Here is a 16,858-nt window from a genome sequence, read left to right as displayed (position 1 = left end):
CTATGTTTTCACAGAACTAGCTTCAGACTGCTTGCAGCCTTTTAATCAAAGGTTAACGTTTCATAGGCCTGGCTGGATAGAGAGTGTTTTAAACCTGCTTCTCTCTGTTCTCGGTGTCTAAGCAGAACTGAAACATAGCTCTGAAAATGGAGCCTGCCTGTGTTTTCAGAACATTCCGGAACCAGGCCCCCGATCAGTATTGAGATCCTGCCAAAGACCTGGATTTCAAAAAAGCTGATTCATTGATAGCCAGGTCCATCAAACTGACATCACGGGACCCTGCCACATAGCACACTAGATCGAGGGGTGTGCTTGGGCCAGTTCAAATAGCAGCTTGCAGCAGGTGGTGGGTTCAAGAGGCTTTAGTTTAAAAGCAGCCCGCAAGACAGGAATTAAAAAGGATCAGACAAGTATTTTAAAGGGGTTCCTTACAGCAGGAATATGGAGGGAAAGAGCAGAAGGGTGGAGGGTAGTGGAGTCTAATTGGAAAGATCTTTCAAAGGGCCAGCATAGAGATGATAGGCTGAAATGCCTTCTCCTGTGCTGTGTGGGAATATATACTGGCCGTCACGATCCTGTTTCCTATTTGCAGCTCCTGTCTCTTGGACCATAATTCTCACTATCTGCGGAGTTTGTTTATTTATCGCCATTGTGCTCGTCCTGACTGTCCTCAAGTACCGATCATCAAGGAATGGGTAAGTCTGATCTGAGTCCATGGTCTCTAAATTCACCATCCCCATCTCCACCATCGGGAATTCCCGCTCAATCCGACCTCCACCCTCAACTCCCCAAAGCCTGTCCACCATCTACAAGGCACAAGCCAGGAGTGTGATGGAATACTCTCCACTTGCCTGGACGAGTACAGCTCCAATAACACTCAAGAAGCTCGACACCATCCAGGACACAGCAGCCCACTTGATTGCTCCCCCTACCATAAACATTCACTCTCTCCACCACTGACGAACAGTGGCAGCCGTGTGTACCATCTACAAGATGCACTGCAGCAACTCACCAAGGTCCGAGGCAGTCCAACCCACAGCCACTACCATCTCGAAGGACAAGGGCCGCAGATACCTGGGAACCCCACCACCTGGAGGCTCCCCTCCAAGTCACTCACCACCCTGACTTGGAAACATATCAGCCATTCCTGCACTTTGGCTGGGGCAACATCCTGGAACTCCCTTCCTAACAGCACAACAGGTGTACCTACACCACATAGACTGCAGCGATTCCAGAAATCAGCTCACCACCATATTCTGAATGGCAAGCAGAGATGAATAAAATATGCTGGTCTAGCCATCGAAACCCACATCCTATAAATACATTTTTTTAAAATCCTGAACTGATGTTTAATGATGTAAAGCTGCCTTCATTTTTGCCATTGCGCAAGATGAGTGAGTGATAGCTCATCTCACAGAGACCAAAGCAGACTGAACGTAAAAATTGGGTCGTGTTCAACTGAGCTCCATTTTTCAAAACATTATCCTTCAACTCAGCTCAATCCAGTGGACATGGAGGGTGTCAGCTACACCTCCCCGCTCCTGGTCGCAAGCTCCTGGCTCCTGTCTCTCCCTCATTGGACCATGTAACCTATGGCATTGCCATGCCTCACCAAGCCAATCAGGCAATGGGGGTCGGGGGGTGGGGTCGGGGGGTGGGGGGGGGGGGTCCTTGCTGCCAGCTCTGAAGCTTGAGGCAGGGCCAATTCAACCTTCCCTGAAAATCCCTCCCCAATTTCGCCCATTCAATTTGATGAAGGATTTGAGAAACTCCAAGGGGAACTCAGAGGGGAATGTGTGGATGGCAACATTAACCAGTGCCTGTTCAATTTTCAGACAGCGGGATGTGGCAGGGTCAGCACGTGTCACCGAGACGGCAAATCCGATTGAGGTGAATGCAACTCCTAATATCTACTTTACAGGGCAGAATGATTAATCTTTAATCAGCACTATATCCCACAGTCCCCAACAACCGTTCCCCAAATCCCTCAATCCCCATCTACTCCTCCCCATATCCCTCAGTCCCCAACTACCCCGCCCAGTATCCCTCAATCCTCAACTACCCATCTTCTCCCTGTATCCCTCAATCCCCATCTATCCACCTTCTCCCTGTATCCTCAATCCCCATCTACCCAACTTCTCCCTCATTTCCTCAATCCTCATCTACCCACCTCTCCCTGTTTCCCTCAATCTCCATCTACCCACCTTCTCCCTATTTCCCTCAATCTCCACCTACTCATCTTTTCCCCATATCCCTCAATCCCCATCTACCTACCTCCTCCTTGTATCCCTAAATCCCATCTACCTACCCACCTTCTCCTCTTATCCCTCAATACCTATCTACCCACCTTCCCCCCAAAACTCTCAATCTCCATCTACCCACCTTCCCCCTGCATGCCTCACTCCCCATCTACCCTTGTTCTCCCTGTATCCCTCAATTCTCACCTACCCACCTTCTCCCCATGTCTCTGAATCCTCATCTACCCACCTTATCCTCATATCCCTGAATCCCTCAATGAAGGGCAGAATGGCAGGATTAGGGAAGCATGGATGACAAGGGAAATTGTGAGGCTTGTCAAAAATAAAAAAGAAGAATAGATAAGGGGCAAAATTCTCCGACCCCCCCCCCCCCCCCCCCCCCCCCCTCCCGCAGGGTCGCGGAATCGCCCGGGGCCGACGTAAATCCCGCTCCCACTGTGACCGGAATTCTCCGCCACCCGGGAATCGGCGGGCCCCCCACGGCGATTCTCCGGCCCGCGATGTGCCGAAGTCCCACCGCTGTCAGGCCTCCCCCGCCGACGTGGTTTAAACCACCTCTGTGCCAGCGGGATGGTAGTGCGAGAGGGCCCCCGCGGTCCTGGGGGGGGCACGGGGGCGATCGGACCCCGGGGGGTGCCCCCACGGTGGCCTGGCCCGCGATCGGGGCCCACCGATCGGCGGGCGGGCCTGTGCCGTGGGGCACTCTTTTCTTCCGCCGCCGCCACGGCCTCCACCATGGCGGAGGCAGAGGAGACCCCCTCCACCGCGCATGCGCCGGTGGTGACGTCAGCGGCCGCTGACGCTCCGGCGCATATGCAGACTCACCTTTGGAGAGGCCCGACGCCGGAGTGGTTGGCGCCACTCCGCTACGCCGGGACCCCCCGCCCGACCGGGTAGGGGAGAATTTCGCCCCAGGTCTTGCCAACTAAAAACAGATGAAGCTTTTATAGAATACAGGGAAAGTAGAAACACACTCAAATGGGGAGTTCAGAGATCTGAAAGAACCCATGAAATGTCATTGGCAAGCAGGGTCAAGGAAAATGCCATGGCCTTTTATACATATAAGGGGCAAGAGGGTAGCTAGGGAAGGAGTAGGCCCACTCAAGGATAAAGGAGTGGCATTGTGCGTGGAGGCAGAGGAAGTGGGTGAGATCCTGAATGAATACTTTGCATCAGTATTCACCAAGGAGAGGGACATAACAGTGTTGAGGTTAGGGATGGGTGCGTGAATACTCTAGGACATGTCAGCATAATGAAGGAGGAAGTGTTCGATATCTTAAAATGCCTTAACGTAGAGAAATCCTTGGGCCGGATGGTATAAATCCCAGGTTATTGTGGGAGGCAAGAAGGAAATAACTGGAGATATCTTTGCATCATCTTTGACGACAGGCGAGGTTCCAAAGGACTGCAGAATAGCCAATGTTGTCCCTTTGTTTAAGAAGGGAAGCAGGGATAATCGAGGTAATTATAGGCCTGTGAGCCTGACGTCAGTTGTGGAGAAACTGTTGGAGAAGATACTGAGGGCCAGGATTTATTCACATTTTAAGCGAATGAACTTGTTTGTGATAGGCAACATGGTTTCGTCCAGGGAAGGTCATGCCTTACCAACTTGATTGAGTTTTTCGAGGAGGAAAATTAATTGATGAGAGATGTGGGTGTCGTCTACATGGACTTTAGTAAGGCGTTTGACAAGGTCCTTCATGGCAGACTGGTACAAAAGGTAAAGTCGCAAAGGATTTGGGGTGTACTAGCTAAATGGATAAAAAAAACTGGCTTGGCAACAGGGGACAGAGAGTAAAAGTGAAAGGCAGTTTTTCAGAAGATCTGTAACCAGTGGTTAGACGTCTTACAGCCATAATCTGTTGGTGGTCTATAGCATCTGTAAGAAAAGTCTAGGCAAACTTGTTGCACCTCACCCAGCATAAAATGCAATTAAGTGTCCATGGATGTGATAATTTACTAAGTTACTTGAATGGGAATGGACTTTCAACATTTTACACGTTTTAAGTAACGATTACAGATTATGGATTGTGATTCACTTAACTGTGAATCAGTCCTGGTGTCTTGATGAAAAACAGGAAGAGTTTAAAGGACTCTATAGATGCTGCCTAAAAGAAAGTTCCTGTAAGAGGCGATGGCCCAAGCCGAAACAAATCTTCAGATCAATAATTTAATTCTCGTGTTCCTGGTCAGTGACAGGTTCAGTGGGTAGCACTGTTGCTTCACAGTTCCAGGGTCCCAGGTTTGAATCCCGGCTTGGGTCACTGTCTGTGTGGAGTTTGCACGTTCTTCCCGTGTCTGCATGGGTTTCCTCCGGGAAAGCCCAAATATGGTCTGCACTACATGCATGAATCCCAAATTTAGTCTGTGCCCCAGGCATGAATCCCAAATTTAGTCTGTGCCCCAAGTGTCAAGCCCAAGTTTAGCCTGCACCGCAGGCAAAAAACCCAAGTTTAGTCTGTGCCCCAGGCATAAAGTTCAAATTTAGTTCTGTGCCCCAGGTATAAAGCCCAAATTTAGTTCTGTGCCCCAGGTATAAAGCCCAAATTTAGTTCTCTGCACCAGGCATGAAGCCCAAATTTAGTCTGCGCCCCAGGCATAAAGCCCAAATTTAGCCTGCACCCCAGGCATGAAGCCCAAATTTAGCCTGTGCCCCAGGCATAAAGCTCAAATTTAGCCTGTGCCCCAGGCATGAAGCTCAAATTTAGCCTGCACCCCAAATTTAGTTCTCTGCCCCAGGCATGAAGCCCAAATTTAATCTGCGCCCCAGGCATGAAGCCTGAATGTAGCTGCGCCCCAGGCCTGAAGCCTGAATGTAGCTGCGCCCCAGGCATTTTAAACCCATAATGTATCACTGAAACCCCACCCTAGAATGAGAATGCTCTCTCCCTGCATTGCAGGCATAAAGCCCAGGCAGTCATGTCAGTACACTACAGCACCCCCTTCAGGGTAACAATCCCAATGACATGTATTCAGTTTAGAACATAGAACAGTACAGCACAGAACAGGCCCTTCGGCCCTCGATGTTGTGCCGAGCAATGATCACCCTACTTAAACCCACGTAACCCGTATACCCGTAACCCAACAATCCCCCCATTAACCTTACACTACGGGCAATTTAGCATGGCCAATCCACCTAACCCGCACATCTTTAGACTGTGGGAGGAAACCGGAGCACCCAGAGGAAACCCACGCACACACAGGGAGGACGTGCAGACTCCACACAGACAGTGACCCAGCAGGGAATCGAACCTGGGACCCTGGAGCTGTGAAGCATTGATGCTAACCACCATGCTACCGTGACTACAACTGAAATTTACAGCATTCCTTCAAACTTGAATAATGTAGGCGTAAAGCCCCAGACAGGCCAGTGAAATTTAGGCTTAAAGCCAATCTCATGTCAATTCTTCAAGACTGAACTAAAGCCACCCATCATCTCATTCACAAGCTTAACAAAAACTTAAAACTGAACAGTAGAAGTCTTACAACACCAGGTTAAAGTCCAACAGGTTTGTTTCGAATCACTAGCTATCGGAGCACTGCTCCTTCCTCAGGTGAATGAAGAGGTTGGTTCGAAAAGCACCCATATAGACAAAGTCAAAGATGCAAGACGATACTTTGAATGCGAGTCTCTGCAGATAGTCTTTACAGATCCAGAGAGAGGGGCAATCAGAGGTTAATGAGGAATGATTTATCTCAAGTCAGGACAGTTGGTGGGATTTTGCAAGCCCAGGCCAGGTGGTGGGAGGTGAATGTAATGCGACATGAATCCAAGGTCCCGGTTGAGGCTGTACTCATGTGTGCGGAACTTGGCTATAAGTTTCTGCTCGGCGATTCTGCGTTGGCGCACGTCCTGAAGGCCGCCTTGGAGAACGCTTACTCGAAGATCAGAGGCTGAATGCCCTTGACTGCTGAAGTGTTCCCCGACTGGAAGGGAATATTCCTGCCTGGCGATTGTCGCGCAATGTCTGTTCATCCATGGTCGCAGCGTCTGCATGGTCTCGCTAATGTACCACGATTCGGGACATCCTTTCCTGCAACGTTTGAGGTAGACAACGTTAGCTGAGTCGCACGAGTATGTACCACACATCTGGTGTTCTCACGTGTAAAGGTGTTCTCATGTACAAAGGTCATTAAAACTGAAGTCAAAGCATGCTCTGACTCAGCTCACTGTTCCTGTCAGTATTAACCTTCACAACTAATAATATCAATTCAACAGGGATCAGTGCTGTGACCACTATTGTTTGTAATATGTATAACTGATCTGGAGGAAACTGTAGATAGTCTGATCAGCAAGTTTGTAGATGACATTAAGATAAGTGGAGTTGCAGATAGTGAAGCAGACTGTCAGAGAATGCAGCAGACTAGAGATAGATTGGAGAGTTCTGCAGAGAAATGGCAGATGGAGTTCAATCCTGACAAATGAGAGCTGCTGCATTTTGGAAGATCAAATTCAGATGTGAATTATACAGAAAATGGCAGAACCCTTCAGAGCATTGACAGACGGAGGTATCTGGGTGTTCAGGTCCATAGTTCCATGAAAGTGGCAATTCAGGTGGATAAGGTGCCATCCAGCATGCTTGTCTTCATCGGCCAGGACATTGAGTATAAGAGTTGACAGGTCATGTGATACAATAATAATCTTTATTAGTGTCACAAGTAAGCTTACATTAACACTGCAGTGAAGTCACTGTGAAAATCCCCGAGTCGCCACACTCCGGCGCCTGTCCGGGTACACTGAGGAAGAATTCAGAATGTCCTAACAAGCACGTCTTTCAGGACTTGTGGGAGGAAACCGGAGCACCCGGAGGAAACCCAGACATGAGGAGAACATGCAGACTCCGCACAGACAGTGACCCAAGCCGGGAATCGAACCAGTGTCCCTGATTTGTGAAGGAACAGTGCTAACCACTGTGCAACCGTGAGTTGCATAAAACTTTAGTTAGGCCACATTTGGAATATTGCGTGCAGTCCTGGTCGCCACACAACCAGAAGGACATGGATGCTTTTGGAGAGAATGCAAAGAATGTTTACCAGGATGTTTCCTGGTCTGCAGGGTGTTAGCTACGAGGGGTTGAATCAGTTCGGATTGTTTTCATTGGAAAGACGGAGGCTGGAGGAAAACCTGTTGAGGTACAGACAGAGTGAAAAGTCAGAAGCTTTTTCCCAGGGAGGAAGACTCAATTACAAGGGGGCACAGGTTCAAGGTGAGAAGGGGATAGTTGAGGAGGGATGTGCAGGGAAAGATTCTCATGCAGAAGGTTGTGGGTGCCTGGACTGCTTTGCCAGTGGAGGTGGTGGCAGGAGGCACAATAGCAACGTTTAAGATGTATCTTTATAGACACATGAATGGCGGGGGTGTGGGGAGGCTGGAGAGATGGAGGGATGCAGATCATTTGGGCAATAAGTAGTAGGTCTAAATAAGGAATCTGAATCAGCACAGGATTGACGGGCTGAAAGGCCTGTTCCTGTGCTGTAATGTTCTTTGACCTTCGTTCCCACCTTCCCCTCATATCACGGAATCCTCACCTCCCCGTATCCCTCAATCCCCACCTACCCACCTTCTCCCCTCATCCCTCAATCCCCACCTACCAACCCTCTCCTCATATCCCTCAATTTGCAATAAAGCAGCAAAGTAACAAAACCAAGGCTAAACTCTTCATATTAGTGAGGGCTGGGCTGGGGAACTCTGGGTGTTTCACACTATAGGAAGGATGTCAGGACATCGGAGAGGGTCCGAACTCAGGCCCTGGAGCTGTTTTATGGCCAGCACCCGCTCTGCATCGTGGGAGCCTTGCCGTGCCGTCTCTGCAGCCTTGATATGGGAGTACCTGTTGTTACCGGCTGACAGTGCAGCAGTCCCTCAGTACTGACCCTCTGACAGTGCAGCACTCCCTCAGTACTGACCCTCTGACAGGGCAGCACTCCTTCAGTACTGACCCTCTGACAGTGCAGCACTCCTTCAGTACTGACCCTCTGACAGTGCAGCACTCCTTCAGTACTGACCCTCTGACAGTGCAGCACTGCCTCAGTACTGACCTTCTGACAGTGCAGCACTCCTTCAGTACTGACCCTCTGACAGTGCAGCACTGCCTCAGTACTGACCCTCTGACAGTGCAGCACTCCCTCAGTACTGACACTCTGACGGTGCAGCACTGCCTCAGTACTGACCCTCTGACAGTGCAGCACTCCCTCAGTACTGACACTCTGACAGTGCAGCACTCCCTCAGTACTGACCCTCAGACAGTGTAGTACTCCCTCAGTACTGACCCTCTGATAGTGCAGCACTCCTTCAGTACTGACCCTCTGACAGTACATCACTCCCTCAGTACTGATACTCTGACAGTGCAGCACTCCCTCAGTACTGACCCTCAGACAGTGCAGTACTCCCTCAGTACTGACCCTCTGACAGTGCAGCATTCCCTCAGTACTGACCCTCTGACAGTGCAGCACTCCCTCAGTACTGACCCTGGCAGTGCAGATTCCATCAGTAATGACTTTCTAACAGCGCAGCACTCCCTCAGTACTGACCGTCTGACTGTGCAGCACTCCCTTAGTACTGACCCTCTGACAGTACATCACTCCCTCAGTACTGACCCTCTGACAGTGCAGCACTCCCTCAGTACTGACCCTCAGACAGAGCAGTACTCCCTCAGTACTGACCCTCTGACAGTGCAGCACTCCCTCAGTACTGACCCTCTGACAGTGCAGTACTCCCTCATTACTGACCCTCTGACAGTGCAGCGCTCCCTCAGTACTGAGCCTCTGACAGTATAGCACTCCCTCAGTACTGACCCTCTGACAGTATAGCACTCCCTCAATACTGACCCTCTGACGGTGCAGCACTCCCTCAGTACTGACCCTCTGACAGTGCAGCACTCCCTCAGTACTGACCCTCTGACAGTATAGCACTCCCTCAGTACTGACCCTCTGACAGATAGCACTCCCTCAGTACTGACCCTCTGACAGTGCAGCACTCCCTCAGTACTGGCCCTCTGACAGTGCAGCACTCCCTCAGAACTGACCCTCTGACAGTGCAGCACTCCCTCAGTACTGACCCTCTGACAGTGCAGCACTCCCTCAGTACTGACCCTCTGACAGTGTGCTTTCCCTCAGTACTGACCCTGACAGTGCAGCACTCCCTCAGTAATGACTTTCTAACAGCGCAGCACTCCCTCAGTACTGACCGTCTGACTGTGCAGCACTCCCTTAGTACTGACCCTCTGACAGTACATCACTCCCTCAGTACTGACCCTCTGACAGTGCAGCACTCCCTCAGTACTGACCCTCAGACAGTGCAGTACTCCCTCAGTACTGACCCTCTGACAGTGCAGCACTCCCTCAGTACCGACCCTCAGACAGTGCAGTACTCCCTCATTACTGACCCTCTGACAGTGCAGCACTCCCTCAGTACTGACCCTCTGACAGTGCAGCACTCCCTCAGTACTGACCCTCTGACAGTGCAGCACTCCCTCAGTACTGACCCTCTGACAGTGCAGCACTCCTTCAGTACTGACCCTCTGACAGTGCAGCACTCCCTCAGTACTGACCCTCTGACAGTATAGCACTCCCTCAGTACTGACCCTCTGACAGTGCAGCACTCCCTCAGTACTGGCCCTCTGACAGTGCAGCACTCCCTCAGAACTGACCCTCTGACAGTGCAGCACTCCCTCAGTACTGACCTCTGACAGTGCAGCACTCCCTCAGTACTGACCCTCTGACAGTGTGCTTTCCCTCAGTACTGACCCTGACAGTGCAGCACTCCCTCAGTAATGACTTTCTAACAGCGCAGCACTCCCTCAGTACTGACCGTCTGACTGTGCAGCACTCCCTTAGTACTGACCCTCTGACAGTACATCACTCCCTCAGTACTGACCCTCTGACAGTGCAGCACTCCCTCAGTACTGACCCTCAGACAGTGCAGTACTCCCTCAGTACTGACCCTCTGACAGTGCAGCACTCCCTCAGTACTGACCCTCAGACAGTGCAGTACTCCCTCATTACTGACCCTCTGACAGTGCAGCACTCCCTCAGTACTGACCCTCTGACAGTGCAGCACTCCCTCAGTACTGACCCTCTGACAGTGCAGCACTCCCTCAGTACTGACCCTCTGACAGTATAGCACTCCCTCAGTACTGACCCTCTGACAGTGCAGCACTCCCTCAGTACTGACCCTCTGACAGTATAGCACTCCCTCAGTACTGACCCTCTGACAGTATAGCACTCCCTCAGTACTGACCCTCTGACAGTGCAGCACTCCCTCAGTACTGACCCTCTGACAGTGCAGCACTCCCTCAGTACTGACCCTCTGACAGTGCAGCACTCCCTCAGTACTGACCCTCTGACAGTATAGCACTCCCTCAGTACTGACCCTCTGACAGTGCAGCACTCCCTCTGTACTGACCCTCTGACAGTGCAGCACTACCTCAGTACTGACCCTCTGACAGTGCAGCACTCCCTCAGTACTGACCCTCTGACAGTGCAGCACTACCTCAGTACTGACCCTCTGACAGTGCAGCACTACCTCAGTACTGACCCTCTGACAATGCAGCACTCCCTCAGTACTGACCCTCTGACAGTGCAGCGCTCCCTCAGTACTGACCCTCTGACAGTGCAGCACTCCCTCAGTACTGACCCTCTGACAGTGCAGCACTACCTCAGTACTGACCCTGTGACAATGCAGCACTCCCTCAGTACTGACCCTCTGACAGTGCAGCGCTCCCTCAGTACTGACCCTATGACAGTGCAGCACTGCCTCAGTACTGACCCTCTGACAGTGCAGCACTCCCTCAGTACTGACCCTCTGACAGTGTGCTTTCCCTCAGTACTGACCGTCTGACTGTGCAGCACTCCCTTAGTACTGACCCTCTGACAGTACATCACTCCCTCAGTACTGACCCTCTGACAGTGCAGCACTCCCTCAGTACTGACCCTCAGACAGTACAGTACTCCCTCAGTACTGACCCTCTGACAGTGCAGATCTCCCTCAGTACTGACCCTCAGACAGTGCAGTACTCCCTCATTACTGACCCTCTGACAGTGCAGCGCTCCCTCAGTACTGAGCCTCTGACAGTATAGCACTCCCTCAGTACTGACCCTCTGACAGTATAGCACTCCCTCAATACTGACCCTCTGACAGTGCAGCACTCCCTCAGTACTGACCCTCTGACAGTGCAGCACTCCCTCAGTACTGACCCTCTGACAGTGCAGCACTCCCTCTGTACTGACCCTCTGACAGTGCAGCACTCCCTCAGTACTGACCCTCTGACAGTATAGCACTCCCTCAGTACTGACCCACTGACAGTGCAGCACTCCCTCAGTACTGACCCTCTGACAGTATAGCACTCCCTCAGTACTGACCCTCTGACAGCATAGCACTCCCTCAGTACTGACCCTCTGACAGTGCAGCACTCCCTCTGTACTGACCCTCTGACAGTATAGCACTCCCTCAATACTGCCCCTCTGACGGTGCAGCACTCCCTCAGTACTGACCCTCTGACAGTGCAGCACTCCCTCAGTACTGACCCTCTGACAGTATAGCACTCCCTCAGTACTGACCATCTGACAGTGCAGCACTCCCTCTGTACTGACCCTCTGACAGTGCAGCACTCCCTCAGTACTGACCCTCTGACAGTGCAGCACTCCCTCAGTACTGACCCTCTGACAGTGCAGCACTACCTCAGTACTGACCCTCTGACAGTGCAGCACTACCTCAGTACTGATCCTCTGACAATGCAGCACTCCCTCAGTACTGACCCTCTGACAGTGCAGCGCTCCCTCAGTACTGACCCTCTGACATGGCAGCACTCCCTCAGTACTGACCCTCTGACAGTGCAGCACTACCTCATTACTGACCCTGTGACAATGCAGCACTCCCTCAGTACTGACCCTCTGACAGTGCAGCGCTCCCTCAGTACTGCCCCTCTGACAGTGCAGCACTCCCTCAGTACTGACCCTCAGACAGTGCAGTACTCCCTCAGTACTGACCCTCTGACAGTGCAGCACTCCCTCAGTACTGACCCTGGCAGTGCAGCACTCCCTCAGTAATGACTTTCTAACAGCGCAGCACTCCCTTAGTACTGACCGTCTGATTGTGCAGCACTCCCTTAGTACTGACCCTCTGACAGTACATCACTCCCTCAGTACTGACCCTCTGACAGTGCAGCACTCCCTCAGTACTGACCCTCAGACAGTGCAGTACTCCCTCAGTACTGACCCTCTGACAGTGCAGCACTCCCTCAGTACTGACCCTCAGACAGTGCAGTACTCCCTCATTACTGACCCTCTGACAGAGCAGCGCTCCCTCAGTACTGAGCCTCTGACAGTATAGCACTCCCTCAGTACTGACCCTCTGACAGTATAGCACTCCCTCAATACTGACCCTCTGACGGTGCAGCACTCCCTCAGTACTGACCCTCTGACAGTGCAGCAGTCCCTCAGTACTGACCCTCTGACAGTGCAGCACTCCCTCAGTACTGACCCTCTGACAGTATAGCACTCCCTCAGTACTGACCCTCTGACAGTGCAGCACTCCCTCAGTACTGACCCTCTAACAGTGCAGCACTCCTTCAGTACTGACCCTCTGACAGTGCAGCACTCCTTCAGTACTGACCCTCTGACAGTGCAGCACTCCCTCAGTACTGACCCTCTGACAGTGCAGCACTGCCTCAGTACTGACCTTCTGACAGTGCAGCACTCCCTTCAGTACTGACCCTCTGACAGTGCTAGCACTGCCCTCAGTACTGACCCTCTGACAGTGCAGCACTCCCTCAGTACTGACACTCTGACGGTGCAGCACTGCCCTCAGTACTGACCCTCTGACAGTGCAGCACTCCCTCAGTACTGACACTCTGACAGTGCAGCACTCCCTCAGTACTGACCCTCATGACAGTGTAGCTACTCCCTCAGTACTGACCCTCTGATAGTGCAGCACTCCTTCAGTACTGACCCTCTGACAGTACATCACTCCCTCAGTACTGATACCTCTGACAGTGCAGCACTCCCTCAGTACTGACCCTCATGACAGTGCAGTACTCCCTCAGTACTGACCCTCTGACAGTGCAGCATTCCCTCAGTACTGACCCTCTGACAGTGCAGCACTCCGTCAGTACTGACCCTGGCAGTGCAGATTCCATCAGTAATGACTTTCTAACAGCGCAGCACTCCCTCAGTACTGACCGTCTGACTGTGCAGCACTCCCTTAGTACTGACCCTCTGACAGTACATCACTCCCTCAGTACTGACCCTCTGACAGTGCAGCGCTCCCTCAGTACTGACCCTCTGACAGTGCAGCACTCCCTCAGTACTGACCCTCTGACAGTGCAGCACTACCTCATTACTGACCCTGTGACAATGCAGCACTCCCTCAGTACTGACCCTCTGACAGTGCAGCGCTCCCTCAGTACTGCCCCTCTGACAGTGCAGCACTCCCTCAGTACTGACCCTCAGACAGTGCAGTACTCCCTCAGTACTGACCCTCTGACAGTGCAGCACTCCCTCAGTACTGACCCTGGCAGTGCAGCACTCCCTCAGTAATGACTTTCTAACAGCGCAGCACTCCCTTAGTACTGACCGTCTGATTGTGCAGCACTCCCTTAGTACTGACCCTCTGACAGTACATCACTCCCTCAGTACTGACCCTCTGACAGTGCAGCACTCCCTCAGTACTGACCCTCAGACAGTGCAGTACTCCCTCAGTACTGACCCTCTGACAGTGCAGCACTCCCTCAGTACTGACCCTCAGACAGTGCAGTACTCCCTCATTACTGACCCTCTGACAGTGCAGCGCTCCCTCAGTACTGAGCCTCTGACAGTATAGCACTCCCTCAGTACTGACCCTCTGACAGTATAGCACTCCCTCAATACTGACCCTCTGACGGTGCAGCACTCCCTCAGTACTGACCCTCTGACAGTGCAGCAGTCCCTCAGTACTGACCCTCTGACAGTGCAGCACTCCCTCAGTACTGACCCTCTGACAGTATAGCACTCCCTCAGTACTGACCCTCTGACAGTGCAGCACTCCCTCAGTACTGACCCTCTGACAGTGCAGCACTCCTTCAGTACTGACCCTCTGACAGTGCAGCACTCCTTCAGTACTGACCCTCTGACAGTGCAGCACTCCCTCAGTACTGACCTCTGACAGTGGCACTCCTCTGTATGCCTCTGACAGTGCAGCACTCCCTCAGTACTGACCCTCTGACAGTGCAGCACTCCCTCAGTACTGACCCTCTGACAATGCAGCACTCCCTCAGTACTGACCCTCTGACAATGCAGCACTCCCTCAGTACTGACCCTCTGACAGTGCAGCACTAACTCAGTACTGACCCTCTGACAGTGCAGCACTCCTTTAGTACTGACCTCTGACAGTGTAGCACGCCCTCAGTACTGACCCTCTGACAGTGCAGTGCTCCCTCAGTACTGATCCTCTGACAGTGCAGCATCCCTCAGTACTGACCCTCTGACCGTGCAGCACTCCTTCAGTACTGACACTCTGACAGTGCAGCACTCCCTCAGTACTGACCCTCTGACAGTGCAGCACTCCCTCAGTACTGACCCTCTGACAGTGCAGCACTTCCTCAGTACTGACCCTCTGACAGTGCAGCACTCCCTCAGTACTGATATATTACACAGCGAGTTGTTGTGATCTGGAAGGTGCTGCCTGAAAGGACGGTGGAAGCAGATTCAATGGGAACTTTCAAAATGGGGAATTTGAGAAATACTAGTCAGAGAAAACCTGCAGGAATATGGAGGAAAAGAGCGGGTGCCTAGGGGGAATATGGGGTCGAATTGGTCAGACCTTCCAAAGGGCGAGGGCAGGCGCAATGGGCCAAATGGCCTCCTCTGCTGTGTAATATTCACGCTTTATTGCCTCTGGTTTTGTTGCAGGCCTCTCAAATGGCAAAGAATGTGTATGGTTGCCGTGAAGAGCCTGTCTATAGTAATGTCGCAGCCGTTGAACTCTCCGCCATCTATGCCAACTGTGAACTTAAGGGAGCAGCTTGCAATCCGAGAAGAGGTCAAGGGGAGGCCGCCAGTGCAGGCAGCCCCAGGAAGCTTGAGGAGGAACTTTACACTAATCTCGGCAACAAGGGGACGGAGTGGAGCGGCAGTGAACTGTACATATACTGACCGGAAAGGTCAGAGAGTGCGATCGCCTCAGGCAAAGAAACAGGAAAAGCCCCTTTTCAAATAAAATAACAATCACCACAAGATTTGGCAGCCAATTCGGGGAAAAACTTTGTTCCCTCCAGCACCTGACCTCCACACTCCCTCTGACAGAAACAAAACAGACAGAGTGAAAGTGTGAGTGTGTGTGGGTGAATATGTGAGTGAGTAAGTGTGTGAATGTGTGACTGTGTGGGAGTGTGGAGGTGTGAATGTGTGAGTATATGAGTGTGTAGGTGTGTGATTGTGAGTGTGGATGTATGTGTGTGTGGGTGGGTGCGTGTGAATGTGCCAATGCGCTCGTGTGTGGGTGCGTGAGTGAGTACCTGAATGTGTGAGTGTAAGAGCGTGTGCGTCAGAGTGTGTGGATATGTGAGTGTGTGTTTGTGTGAGTGTGTGGGTGTGTGAGTGTCTGATTGACTGGGTGTGTGAGTGTGGGTGTGTGTAAGTGTGTGGTTGTGTGTGAGTGTGACTGTGTGTGGGTGTGTGAGTGTGAGAGAGTGGATGTGTGAGTGAGTGTATGTATGAGTGTGTGTGAGTGTGCATGTATGTGTAAGTGTGAGTTTGTGTGTGTCTGTGTGGGTGTCAGTGAATGTTTGTTTGAGTGCCTGTGTGAGTATGTATTTGTGACTGTGTGTGTCTGTATATGAGTGTGTACTTGTGTGTGTATATCATGAGTGTGTGTGTATGAGTATGTGTTTGTTTGATATGTGTGAGTGGATGTTTGTGTGTGTAAATGTGTGAGTATGTGAGTATGCATGTATGTAAGCATGAGTGTGTGTGAGTGTGGAAGTGGATTTCATTTATTGTCTTGTTTTAACCTTGCTGTCTGTATGTAATATTAAGGGTCTGAAATATATCTGTGATCCTCAAGTAAAAAGATGTTAAAGGGTTGAGGGAATGGAATGAGAACAGAACTCTGTATCTGTTAGTGCAGAGACAGCAAAGATGAGTGTGTAAAACCTTGTCAACTGAGACAATGGGCATTGGAATGTGAAAGAGCTGACTCAGGAGCACGAGGGGGAAGGAGATAAGGAAGTTGGACCTGGTGGACGGATAGGATAAGAAAACCGTTAGCAGCAGCAGTTATGTCATAGTCACCACCCTCTACCTCGAGGATAATAATTCCATATAAGTACATGTTCTGGATCCTTGCCAAATCATTGGTGTATCTAGGAATTTAAGGGGACCACCTCTAAGCTGTGATTGTATAAAGAGACAGTCCATACTTTGGGACTTTGGCACTTCTCGAAGGTGGTTCCCCGACTACTTAGAGATTTGTCCCGGCCGTGAATAAACGAATATTCGTTACCAACGTGTTCGAATGTTTTACTTCTGGACTGACGGACGGCTATGTGAAAGCGCAATTCACATGAGTACAAAGACCAAAGATCAATACAGCACAGGAACAGGCCCTTCGGCCCTCCAAGCCTGCG

The 16,858-nt window shown here is 51.4% G+C and overlaps 1 protein-coding gene across 1 annotated transcript in view; it reads left to right on the top strand.

Moving 5' to 3' along the window:
• The window catches only part of LOC119974264 (sialic acid-binding Ig-like lectin 13), a 65,367-nt gene extending 49,981 nt beyond the window's left edge, over positions 1–15,386 (top strand). The window contains exons 4-6 of the mRNA XM_038813035.1: positions 593–695; positions 1,836–1,890; positions 15,144–15,386. Coding sequence (XP_038668963.1) covers positions 593–695; positions 1,836–1,890; positions 15,144–15,386 — 401 coding nt within the window. The remainder of the gene's footprint in view (positions 1–592; positions 696–1,835; positions 1,891–15,143) is intronic.
• Positions 15,387–16,858: the final 1,472 nt, after the last annotated feature.

The sequence above is a fragment of the Scyliorhinus canicula genome, chromosome 12 (assembly GCF_902713615.1).
Source record: "Scyliorhinus canicula chromosome 12, sScyCan1.1, whole genome shotgun sequence".
In the NCBI taxonomy this organism is placed as follows: domain Eukaryota; kingdom Metazoa; phylum Chordata; class Chondrichthyes; order Carcharhiniformes; family Scyliorhinidae; genus Scyliorhinus; species Scyliorhinus canicula.
This window is presented reverse-complemented; position numbering and strand designations above follow the sequence as displayed.